Source organism: Lynx rufus, unplaced genomic scaffold (assembly GCF_022079265.1).
Source record: "Lynx rufus isolate CCGP_SWC_20201006 ecotype Redwood Valley unplaced genomic scaffold, mLynRuf1.p SCAF_7, whole genome shotgun sequence".
NCBI classification, from domain to species: Eukaryota; Metazoa; Chordata; class Mammalia; order Carnivora; family Felidae; genus Lynx; species Lynx rufus.
The window spans coordinates 133152430-133165892 of record NW_025814889.1 but is presented as its reverse complement, the minus strand read 5'-3'; the positions used below and the strand labels follow the sequence as shown (position 1 = coordinate 133165892).

At 39.7% G+C, this 13463-nt stretch overlaps 1 protein-coding gene across 1 annotated transcript in view; it reads left to right on the top strand.

Annotated features, from left to right (window-relative positions):
• Positions 1-960: 960 nt before the first annotated feature.
• The window catches only part of ENTHD1 (ENTH domain containing 1), a 105924-nt gene continuing 93421 nt past the window's right edge, over positions 961-13463 (top strand). Inside the window, exon 1 of the mRNA XM_047065816.1 lies at positions 961-1309. Coding sequence (XP_046921772.1) covers positions 961-1309 — 349 coding nt within the window. The remainder of the gene's footprint in view (positions 1310-13463) is intronic.

The window sequence follows — 13463 nt, the reverse complement described above, 5'->3', positions numbered from 1 at the left end:
AGGGTACCCTGAGTTAGATGTGGAGTCTGCTGAGGTGCAACTCCTTGTTAATAGTCCACAATCCTCCCTACTTTCAGATTAACAAGAAAGCAGAACATATTTAGATCTGATTCTAGTGACTTGTAGTTCTAAGAAGAATACAACCACAGGGTCACTTGATGACGCTAAGACTCAGTCGTTAACCGTCTTAATTACCTTTGGGACACACTATTTTATACAAGATAAGTTTTAAGCATGAGATGTCAGAGCACAAGTTCCATTTTCTTTGTTTTTAATGTTTATTTATTTTTGAGAGAGAGAGCGAGCGAGCAGGGAACAGGCAGAGAGAGAGGGAGACACAGAATCCCAAGCAGGCTCCAGGCTCTGAGCTGTCAGCACAGAGCCCCACGTGGGGCTCGAACCCACGAACCGTGAGATCACAACCTGAGCCGAAGCCAGATGCTTCACCGACTGAGCCACCCAGGTGCCCCCCAAGTTCCATTTTCTTAAACTGACTTGCCCACTGTCCATGTAATGCTTTAAGATAATTTTATTTCTGGCCAAAGAGGTTGAGTGATTGAGTGAAAATTTTCTGCAGAAACGTTTAGGACTAAAAACACCACCTATATTTCTTCACATAATATGGGCCAATCCCTCGTGAGAGATTTTCCCATACAGCTCCTAGGAGAATTTTATATAGTGCCCTCAATTCTGGCTCCTGTAAGTGAGGGGCTGATTTCTAAGTAAAACTAGATTTCTCACACTGACTTGGTCTTCTGTAGACTTCTCAGAAAAGCTTTCACTTACCTATTTTTTGTGCTTTGCTTTGCAGGAAATTGATGCCTCGTCAAAATGGAGATTAATCATTTGTGTTTGGGAGCAGCAGAACTGGGGGCCAGTTACCTCTCAATTTTATAAACCAATTATATGAACTCCTTTTCCGTTGCTCACACCCCCATCCCACCTTCAAACTTCTTACCGATGGCATTCAGGAGGCAAGTGAAAAACTTCATGAAGAATTACTCAGATGCCGAAATAAAAGTCAGGGAAGCAACTTCCAATGACCCTTGGGGTCCTTCGAGTTCTCTCATGTTAGATATCAGTGACCTGACTTTCAACACAATTTCTCTGTCAGAGATTATGAATATGCTGTGGCAGAGACTCGGTGACCATGGGAAGAGCTGGCGTCATGTGTATAAATCCCTTACGCTCATGGATTATCTCATCAAGAATGGATCAAAGAAAGTTATCCAGCATTGCAGAGAGGGGTTCTGTAAACTTCAGACACTAAAAGATTTTCAACACGTAGACGAAGCTGGAAAAGACCAAGGTAAAAGCAATGTGTATGGTGTGCCACTAAAGATTAGACGTTTGGGAAGGGATCGTTTTGAAGCAGGAGCTGGGGGAAAGTTATCCTCAAATGTATCAGCTCCCTTTCTCTGGGACAGTTACAGTTTCCAGAAGACTTCGTGTTGACTCTTCAGTGCCTGAGAGAGCAATTTTCTTTCAAAGGAATGTGTAAAACTAACACACGTAAGGTTCCCGATAGAACGATAGCTCGTAGAAGATGAACAAAGTGAATAAGACAGGAAGCATGGCAGCTTGGTGTAATAAGGTCACTGTAATTCACAATTATAATTGGACTGGAATTTAGTCATAAATGTAAGGAAGCGTTTCCACAGGCTCCAGAATCCTCCAAGACTATCTAGATGGAAGTATAGGAATACAAAAATTTAGGTCATAAAATAATTTTGTCGGGGGTGGAGGAGGAGGTGAAGTAGGGAACAGTTATGGGGAATACCAAACGGAGATGACTTGGAAACGTCTGGTATTCTGTAATGCTAAAAAAACCAAGCATTTCCTCCCCATCTAATGTAAAATTATAATTAGCATTTAAAGTGAATAGTCTTATGAATCATGAGAAAAGGATACAATTCAGTGCAGTCTTTGTGTGAAGCATACATTTTTAGAATAGACCTTTTTTAAGAGCAGCTTGAGATTTAGAGAAAAGATTTACAGATTTACACAGAAAGTACAGAGTTCCCACATACCCTTCGCCATCCATCCGCACACACTGCCTCTCCAGTTAACATCTCGCATTAGTGTGGTACATTTGTAACAATTGACTAATAACCAGTATTAACACGTTTGCTAAAGTCCTTTGTTGACCTTAGGGTTCACTCTTGGTGTTCTGTTCTGTGGGTTTTGAAAAACGCACGTTGTGGGGCGCCTGGGTGGCGCAGTCGGTTAAGCGTCCGACTTCAGCCAGGTCACGATCTCGCGGTCCGTGAGTTCGAGCCCCGCATCAGGCTCTGGGCTGATGGCTCAGAGCCTGGAGCCTGTTTCCGATTCTGTGTCTCCCTCTCTCTCTGCCCCTCCCCCATTCATGCTCTGTCTCTCTCTGTCCCAAAAATAAATAAACGTTGAAAAAAAAAATTAAAAAAAAAAAAAAAAAAAAAAAAAGAAAAACGCACGTCGTGTATCTACCACTCCAGGATCATAATAGTTTCACTGCCTTGAAAATGTCCTGCGTTCTACCTGTTCCTCCTTTCTCCCCTGCCTGGAACCCTTGGTAGCCACTGATCTTTTTATTGTCTTTATAGTTTTGCCTTTTCCAGAATATTATGTAATTGGAATCATATACGATGTAGCTTTTTCAGACTCCTTTCTTTACTTGACAGTCTGCATTTAAGATTCTCCCATGTCCTTTTTATAGCCTGAGAGCTCGTTTCTTTTTCTTTTTTTCTTCAGATTTTAAAAATCAGCTTTATTGCAATATAATTCACATGTCAGACAATTCACCCATCTAAAGTATACAATCCTATGGTTTTAGGTATATTGTTAACTTTTAAAAATTGGGATAAAATGTAAATAACCAAATTTGTCATTTTAAGCATGCAATTCCGTGACATTAATTACATTCACAGTGTGGCACAACCATTGCCACTGTCTACTTCCAAAACTTTCATCACCCCAGGCAGAAACTCCATTAACTGTGGGGCACTTGAGTGGCTCAGTTGGTTGAGCGTCTGCCTCTTGGTTTTGGCTCAGGTCGTGATCTCACAGTTTGTGAATTCAAGCCCTGTGCTGGGCTCCATGCTGACAGTGTGGAACCTGCTTGGAAGTCCCTCTCTCTCTCTTTCTCTTTCCCTCTCTCTCTCTCTCTCTCTGTCCCTCCCATGCTCACTTTCTCTTTCAACATAAATAAGTAAACTTAAAAAAAAAAAAGCACCTCCATAATCATTGGGCAATAAAGCTCTCCTGCTGATCTCTAATCTACCTTCTATCTCTATAAATTCACCTCTTCGGGGTACCTCATGGAAGTGAATCATATAGTATTTGCCCTTTTGTTTTTGGCTCATTTCACATACTTGATGTGAACTTCATTCTTTTTGTAGCTGAATAACATTCCATTGTATAAACATACCACATTTTGTTTATTCATCTGATGGTGGATTCTTGGGTTGTTTTCACATTTTGGCTCTTGTGAATTGGGCTGCAATGAACAAAAGCCTACAAGTGTCAGTTTGAGCCTCTGCTTTCAGTTCCGTTGGGTGTATACTTAGGAGTGGAGTTGCTGGGTCGTATGGCAATTCAATGTTCAGCTTTTGAGGAACCAGTAACTGGTTTTCCTTAGCAGCCTCGCCATTTTACATTCTTACCAGCAATGTAAGAGGGTTCCTGTTTTTCCGTATCCTTGACAACACTTGTTCTTGTCCATCTTTTCGATTAGAGCCATCCTACCGGAGGTGAAAAGTAGTATCTCGCTGCGGTTTCAATTTACGTCTCCCTAAAGACTAATGATGTTGAGCATCTTTCTATGCCCTTGTTGGCCATTTATATATCTTCTTTGAAGAAATGGCTGTACAAATCCTTTGTCCATTTTTAATTGTTGGGGTTTTTTTTTTTTCTTTTTATGTGTTGAGTTTTTTATATTCTGGATACAAGACCTCTATCTTGTGACTTGCAAATATCTTCTCCCATTCTTAGGTTGTCTTTTTTACTTGCTCGATTAAATTTTGATGAAGACCAGTTTGTCTGTTTTCCTTTGGTGCTTGTGCTTTAAGTGTCATATGTAAGAAGTCATTGCTTAATCTAAGGTCATGAAGATTCACACCTATGTTTTTTTCTAAGAGTTTCAATGTTTTAGCTCTTCCATTTAGATCTTGGATCTGAATTTTTGCGTATGGCGTGAAGTAGAGTTCCAGTCTCATTCTTTTGCGTGTAGATATCCAGTTGTCCCACTACTACCTGCTGAAAAGACTATTCCTTCCCCCATTGAATTATACTGGCACCCTTATAAAAATCCGTTGACCATAGATGTAAGGTTTTATTTCTGTACCCTCAATTAAAAAAAAAAGTTTATTTATTTATTTTGAGAAAGAGAGAGCATGAGTGGGAGAGAGGCAGAGAGAGAGAGGGAGAGAGAATCCCAAGCAGGCTCTGGGCTGTCAGTGTGGAACCCGATGTGGGGCTCGATCTCATGATCCATGAGATCATGATCTGAGCCAAAACCAAGAGGCAGATGCTTAACTGACTAAGCCACCCAGGCACCTCCTGTTCTCTCAATTCTGTTCTACTGATCTATATGTCTATATGCCAGTGCCACACTGTTTTGATTACTGTAGCTATGTAGTAAATTTTGAAATAAAGGTGAGTCCTCCAGCTTTGTTCTTTTTCAATAATTGTTGTGGCCTTTCTGGGTCCTTTGCATTTCCCTATCAAGTTTAGCATTCGCTTGTTAATTTCTGTAAAAAAAAAAAAAGCAGCTAGAATTTTTATCAAGATTGCACTGAACCTGTAGATCAATTTTGAGAATATTGCCATCTTAACAAACATCAGTTCCTCCAATCCACAAACACCAGATATCTTCCCTTTAATTTAAGGTCTTCTTTCTTTTTTAAAAAAAATTTTAACGTGTATTCATTTTTGAGAGACAGAGAGAGAGTGCAAGCGGGGGAAGGGCAGAGAGAGAGAGGGAGACGCAGAATCGGAAGCAGGCTCCAGGCTCTGAACTTTCAGCACAGAGCCCGATGCGGGGCTTGAACTCACTGACTGCGAGATCATGATCTGAGCTGAAGTCAGTTGCCCAACCGACTGAGCCACCAGGCGCCCCACGCCTTCTTTCATAAATCTTTTGTGGTTTTCAGTGCACAAGGCTTACATTTCTTTCGGTAAATATAGTCATAAGTATTTTATTCTCTTTGGTGCTATTCTCTATGGTATTATTTTCTTCATTCCATTTTTAGATTACTCGTTGCTAATGTATAGAAATACAACCGTTCGAGTTATTTTTGTATATTGCTCTTGTATCCTGCTACTTTGCTGAACTTGTTTATTAGCTGTAATAGTTTTTGGTTTTTTTTTTAAAGATTCCTAAGGATTCCCTACACGCAATATCATGTCATCTGCACATAGAGATAGTTTTACTTTTCCTTTCCGATGCGGATGCATCTTAATTCTTTTTCTTGCTTAATTGCCCTGGCTAAAACCTCCTGTACAACATTGAATAGAAATGGTGAGAATCAGTTTCATTCCTGATCTTGAGAGGAAAGCTTTCAGTCTTTCACCATTAAGTATGATGTTAGGTGTGGGTTTTCATAGATGCTTTTTATCAGAAGGTTGATGGAGTTGTTTTGTTTTGTTTTTTAATGTTTAGTTTGAGAGCGAGCGCATGTGTGCAGGCAGGGGAGAGCCCAGAGGGAGGGGGATAGAAGCCCTGGGCTGACAGCAGAGAGCCTGAGGCTGAGGCCAAGGCAGGGCTCGAACTCACAAACCGAACCGGTGAGGTCATGACCTGAGCCAAGGCTTAACTGAGCCACCCACGTGCCCTGCTGGAGTTCTATTGTTAGTTTATTGAATGTTTTTATAAGGAAAGGCTGTTGACTTTTGTCAAATCCTTTTTCTGCAGCTACTGAGATGATTATGTGTTTTTTCTCCTTTATTCTGTTGATATGGTGTATTGCATCGATTGATTTCCATATGGGCACCAACCTTGCATTCCTAGTATAAATCCCACTCGGTCATGGTGTGTATCCTCTTTATTTTTGAAGTGTTTACTTAAGGTCCGGTGTGACGTTTAATGATGATATTGGAGAACATCTTCTTGGTTTTTGATCATGCTAGGCTTCTTAATCTCAAAATTGTGAAGGCATCAACTTCTATGAGCATTAAATTAATCATTAAAAATTAAAATAAAATACTGGTTAAAGTTTTGCATCCCCAAGAATTAAGTTTTAAAAAGGCCTAATATTTTGGATAACAGTGAATGGAATGTGATCATTTTTGTACTTTACAGAGCAGCTATTTTATCACTGTGCTGAGCACTATGATGATTTTTTTTTTTTAAGTGGAAAGAGAGAGGATCAGCCCCTACTCTGAAGAGTGTGTGAGCTGTTTTGAGAGATAAAGTAGATAAGCATGAAATTGTAAGCAAGCTTGTTTATGCATTTATACCTTTTATAAGGTATGGTATATTTGGATATGTTTACATTCACTACCATAAAGGTTTTTCAGATTTCTTAACAGCTGAGCTTAAGATCAAAGAAGTAAGCACATGCATACTATTTTGGGCTTTGAAAATATTCTTGATGACTTGGTAGCATGAAGAGAGCAAGAAAAATGCAAGTGAGAACTGAATTGTCAACAGAAGCATCGTATATTCATTTGTTGATTATGGAAGTGACAGTGGTTATTGATTGGTAACATTGGCACACAGTATTCTTTAAGTTAATAGATACTAATTAGTGAAAAATAATTCTGTTGGGGGAAAATATTACCTATTTCATCTTTATATTTTACACATTTCTCTTTTTGTATTTGTTTCCTAATGAGTGTAATATATTAGGATAGTAGTTCTTGGCATAATTTACACATAAAAAAACATATAGATAGATAGATATAGATACAGATATAGATATAGATATATGCATAAAATTTTGTGACTGATAGGGTGTGTGGTCAAAATAATTTGGGAGCCACTGGCTCTTGGGATAAAGTCAGGCCTCTTAGCATGTTCCCAATCGACATTTCTACTCTTATTTCCTTAGTCTTCTAAGCTAACACATTGCATCCAAGCATTCCTAATGTATTATTTGCTTTCACATCTCTGTGCTGATACTTAAGATGTTTCTTCTTCCCTGTACTAGTTGTTTCCTGCTGTCTGTTTGTTGAGTTCCTACTTAGTCATCAGATCCTAGCTCAGGAGGCTTTTCCTCTATATCTCCGACTACGTCTTCTTTTCCTTACTGGGAAGAATTAATTGCTGTGGCATTTTATTCATAATATCAGTGAGGTGTTTTTTACAGTATATTTTATCCACTTTATGTATGTGCGTGTGTGTATATATTTATCCTTAACTAGATTCTGAAGGTACATGTCATGTGATAATCATCTTTTTACCAGCAGGCCTTGGCACGTACTAGACCTCAGTAAATTTTTATTGAATGGAAATCATAAAAAAAGCAAAAGACTTGAGATAGGAAATATGATACCTGAAAAACTACTGAATAAGAATGATTTTATTGTATCAGAAAAGAAAAGCAGAGAGTGAAGTTTGTATTGAGAAATTAACGGAAGAGAAATTGTAGTGATCCAAGTGATCTGTAGCTGGATCCTACCTGAGATACAGGCTGTCAAGAAGAGGCAAAGAAAAAAAGATAAAAATAGAAGAAATTATAGAAAAAGACTTTTGGGGGGGTTTCCATGATTGGCTTTTACACTTGCCGTTCCCTTTGCCTGAGTGTTCATCCCCAGATACCTGCATTGTTTTCTCACATACTTCAGATCTCCGCTGAGAAAGTCATCTTTTTAGTAAGGCCTCTTATCTACCCTATTTATGAAAAATCAGCCCCATCCCACAATTGCACTGATAGGCCCTAGCCACTTTCTGTTTTAGTTTTCTTCATAGCTTTTCTCATCTGACATAGGGCATGTTTTATTTTATTATTTATTGTCTATTTCTTCCTACTAAAACATATGTTTTATGAGGGCAGGAATTTTTTTTTAATTTTTTTTAAATTTATTTTATTTTTGAGAGAGAGAGAGATGGCAAGGGGAGGAGAGGCAGAGAGAGGGAGAGGGAGACAGAATCCTAAGCAGGCTCCATGCTGTCAGCACAGAGCCCAGTGTGGGGCTCAAACTCACTAACTGTGAGATCATGACCTGAGCTGAAATCAAGAGTCAGACCCTTAACCAAACTGAGCCCCCCAGGTGCCCTGAGAGCAGGAATGTTTTATGTCTGCTTTGCCCATGCTCTATTTTCAACATTACAACAGCAGCTATCACACAGCTCATGCTCAGTACTTCATAATAGTATTACAGTAGTCCCCCCCCATTTCTTAATGTTTATTTATCTTTGAGAGAGAGACAGCACACATGGGAGGGGCAGAGAGAGGGGGACAGAGCATCTGAAGCAGGCTCTGCGCCGACAGCAGAGAGAGCCCGATGCGGGGCTCGAGCTCACGAACTGCGAGATCATGACCTGAGCTGAAATCGAGAGTTGGGTGCTTAACCAACTGAGCCACCCAGGCGTCCCTACAGTAGTCCCCGCTTTATCTGTGGTTTCAGTTTTCACAGTTTCAGTTACCCGTAGTCAACTATCGTCCGGAAGCAGATGAGCCTCCTTCTGATACGTGGTTCAGAAGGCAGGTAGTAGCCTAGTGCTATGACACAGTGTCTCCATCATTCGCTTCACTTCATCTCATCACGTAGGTGTTTTATCTCACATCATCACATGGAGAAAAGTGAGTGGAGTACAATAAGGTATTTTGAGAGAGAGAGACCACATTCATGTAATAACTTCCGCTATGGTATATTCTTATAATTGGTCTATTTTATTATTGTTGTTGTTAATCTCTTACTGTGTCTAATTTATAAATTAAGAAGAAACACAGGTAGGGTTTGATAGTATCTGCAGTTTCAGGCATCCACTGGGGGTCTTGGAAAGTATTCCCGTTGGCTACAGGGGGGAAAAATTGAGAAAACAACTCAGAAAACTTGGGGAACAGGAGAAACTTGTTTTCAAGTAGTTTGTTAACATTTCAAATGACTTTCCCAGTGTTTCTCTTCAACCTCCAGACAGTTTTTCAGATGAAGTAAATTTAAAGCAATGAGTCTAATTGTTAATCTGAAAAAATTTATAATAAATACATGATTTTCACTGTGTTTCCAGACTTTGGGGGACACTCTGTCTTGTATTTATTGTAGTTCTTTTTTTTTTTTTTTAGGTTGACAATTGGACACATTGCTTTAAATTTAGAGGTACTTTACCTGAAACAGTGTCTAGAATCTATAGAAAAACAGTGAACGTATTAACGTAAAATGTAGTTAGCACACTATGTAAAAATAAGTTTTCTTCTGTATTCCCTAACTTTTTGGACCCCCTATATTAGCAAACAAGTTTATGACATTTAACTATGTGACAAAGACTCTTCTAACGACTTCATATATGTTAACTCATTTAATCTTCATAATAACCCTTTGAGACAGTTGCGGTATTGGCCCCATTTTACTGAGGAGGAAAGTAAGGTAGAAAGAGGTTGAGTAGCCAGTTCACACAGCTAGTTAGTGGCAGAGCCAAGATTATAAGCTCGATGTTTTGGCTCCAGAATCCACGTTCTCACCTACTACAATACATTGTTGAATGACTGACGGACTGAATGAGTGACGTTCTACTCCACCCTGTCGACCTGTGTCGTGTCTCCAGACTTGATCGCGCATTTAACTAGTTACACGTGGCAAGGTGGGACACACAGGAAGGACCTGAGACCTAAACTAGTTCTGCTCATTAATCTGGGACAGGAACTGAAAAGTTTATCCTTTTTTGCATCTGTTTAAGTTGTTTTAGGTCAAAGATGGTACAAGAAATGTATACCTTATAGTCTGGTGGCAATCGTGGCTTAAAAAAAATCCTTCACACAAATCTAATTTTATGGTCTCGGGCAACTAGCTAGACACAGTTGGCGTGATCGGGCCAGTTTCTTTTCTCTTAGATTTAGGGCCCATTGCAAGGTAGGCTCAAACTCATCAGGAAGGGGGCCATGTTCCTGCAGGAGATTCAGGGTCTCCAGCTGATAGTCCTGAATCTCCTTGATATTCTCAGGTAGAGTAGAACATTGTCTCCGTTGTGTGCACAACGCCTCTATACCTCTGTCATGCCTCTGTCAGAGCACATTTATATACATGCCTGTATCTCTTGCAAAACTGTGAATTTCTAAAGGGCAAGAGCATTGTCCCTAGCCCTTAGTACATGCCTGGGGGTGGGATCACTCAATAGATATTAGATGAATGGATGATTAATATCCTAGTACTTTCATACTTTTAAGCGGGTTTATAGCAACTGACTTTCTTTTAGGAATATAAAAAATATAAATGTCAAAGTCGATTCCTTTAACAACAAAATTCCCATTTATTCACTATAAATTCCTTTTAAAAATAGATTTTTAATGCTAACAGTGCTTTATTGAGATATAACTTATATACCACAGTTTGTTTACCTGTCTTCTGTTGATGAGCACTTGGTGTGTGTATAGTCCTTGGCTATTATGAGTAAAGCTGTTACGAACATCCTTATGTAAGGCTTTTTGTGGACATACATATTCAGCTCTCTCGGGCATACACTTAAGAGTGGCATTTCTGGGTCATAGGGCAGGTGTATATTTAACCAAAGTCGTCTTCATTTTTTTTAATGTTTATTTTTGAGAGAGAGAGAGAGAGAGCACAAGCAGAGGAGAGGCAGAGGGAGAGAGAGAGGGAGACACAGAATCCCAAGCAGGCTCCAGGCTCCGAGCTGTCAGCACAGCTGACAGAGTCCGAACCCATGAACCATTAGATTATGACCTGAGCTGAAGTTGGACGCTTAACCGACTGAGCCACCCAGGCGCCCATAGAGCATTTTCATGTATGGTATATCATGTGATCTGACAACACCTTATGAGGAATGAAGGATGTGTATTATCTCTCTGACACAGATGAGGCGCTAACGCTCAGATTGTTCTTTAGGTAAGGTTGCACATTTCATTAATGACTGAACATGATTAATACTCTAATACTCTTTGGTCCTATTCTATTATTATGCTAGGTAGCCTCTCCTAATTGAGTTTTAAAAAATATCCTAACAGTTTCACTGAACTACTGGAGTGAACTTAATTAAAAGGGTCTGAAAAATACCCAATTGAATGTTTCACACCATCAAATTATTTATTTACAGAAATTATGGTATTCCTTTCATAAAACTGATATAGGTTCTCAGAAATGTGTGCATTAAAGTTTATGTACTACGATATTCTCAATTAGTTAAGTCCTGAAATTGCAGTTGATTTCATTTAAATGGGCCATTGTATATACACACACACTCATATATTTAAATTCAAGCTAGATTTCTTTTGAAAGGTACATTTTAAAAAGACGGCTTTTCAGTGTTGTTAAAAAGTTGTGTTAAGTAAGCAGTTTTACTAGAAGTAGCATGCGTTGGTGACGTTACTGCCTTTTTTGTTTTCTACTGTCATTATCAGTCATCCAACTTGGGAAATTAGACCCTTCACATTTATATCCAGGGCTGATTTTGTTCAGGCCTCAAGGACTGGCCCTTCCCAATCAGCTACCCATTTGCTCACGAAAATTAAATGTCTTGGAGTGACATTAGGAAGTAATAAGCCTTGTACGCCAGAGTTAAGAGATACAAACTAAAATGTAAAAAGCAAACTCTCTGGAAGATGTAATACATTTATTTTAAACTTTCTTTTTAATGTTACAGAAAGAGACGGAGCATGGGCAGGGGAGGGGCAGAGAGAGAGGGAGACGCAGAATCCGAAGCAGGCTCCAGGCTCCGAGCTGTCAACACAGAGCCCGACGCGGGGCTCAGACTCATGGACTGTGAGATCATGACCTGAGCCGAAGTCAGATGCTTAACTGAGCCACCCAGGCGCCCCTGTAATACATTAATTTATATTTATATTAGTTTATAAGTTATTAAAATCAGTTGTTTCTGAGGAGGTTGTTTTTTGAGTTCAGGTTCTCCGAGAAGAAAGGAGAAAGGAGAAAACGTGTATTTGGGCCAGGAAGGGGTTTAGAGAAAGACGGAACATGGGCAAGTAGGAGAAAAAAGGAATGATTGGGATTTCCCTTTCAGAGTGACTGTGATAAACAGAGGCAAGATCTCTGGAAAGAGTGAGTTCAAGAGAAAGAAAATATCTAGAAAGGTGGAAGAATTGATTTAGACGTTGGTCAAGGCTCCAAAAGCAGAGTCAAATCTGAGGGTATTCTTGTACAGGAGGGAAGGAACGTGGGGGCATGAGACGGGCAAATCCCAGGCAGTGTGGTGTAGTGGCTAAGCACGCGGCACGGGGGGGTGCGTGATGTACCTTACAAATTCATCAGACTTGATTTTCTCTCTACAACGGTCAGACAACAGGAGTCCAAATTCTCTAACCATCGAACCCACCTGATAGATGGTGGTGGGTTGATTAGCTAATGCAATGGAGTTGTGCTCATTTACAGAGAGGTGGGTTCATTAACACAAGGCCACTGACCAAATGTGATTTCCTATAACCAACATTTTTGTAGTTTTGATGAAGTCATGAATTTCTTTTAACAAACATGCAGGTCATCATAAGCCTGTTCTGCTATTGTTAAAAGTTACAGTTAAAAGTTATATTACTATGATGGGGCGCCTGGGTGGCTCAGTCGGTTAGGTGTCCGACTTTAGCTCAGGTCATGATCTCCCAGTTTGCAGGTTCGAGCCCCGCATCGGGATCTGTGCTGACAGCTCAGAGCCTGGAGCCTTCAGATTCTGTGTCTCCCTCTCTCTCTGCCCCTCCCTGGCTCATGCTCTGTCTCTCTCTCAAAAATAAATACTAAAAAAAAATTTTTTTAAGTTATATTACTGTGAGTGTAAACAAAATCTTTATATCTAAAACAGTTGAGTATTTTGGGTCACCCTTCGCTCCTTTTCAACAAATGTAGGTGTTAGTAATCATGACAGCAAGAAGCAAATCGCGAATCTATTTAAACTTAAATATACCTGTCCGGCCAGTCTTCCCACGTTCCTCCTTGCTTCCTGTATGCACATGGACAGCAGAGCAGGGCAGACAAACAAGGGAGAGTAACCAGGTTAGCACTTCGGTGCTATGTCAATACAATCCTTCTCTTCTCAATCTTGTCATCAAATAAAAAAGCTTACATTTGTGCACTGAATTCAGTCAAAGAAATAAAAGTCTGCATTTTGTTATTTTTATGGAGCCGGTCTCTACCTTCCAGCTTATTATTAAGTCTATGACTTTTGGAGAGTTTTTTTACTCCCCGTAAACTTACTTGTCTCATCTGTAAAATGGGCTTCGTGCAGATGGATGTGAGATAATGTCTGAAAGTCAGGCGCATAGTAAATCGTCAGTTAATCTTAGCTAATACTGTTAGTCCTTGGCATATTTTGACTTTAATTAATTTTGTTTCCCGCAGTGTATATTCATGTCCAAATAATGCTCACT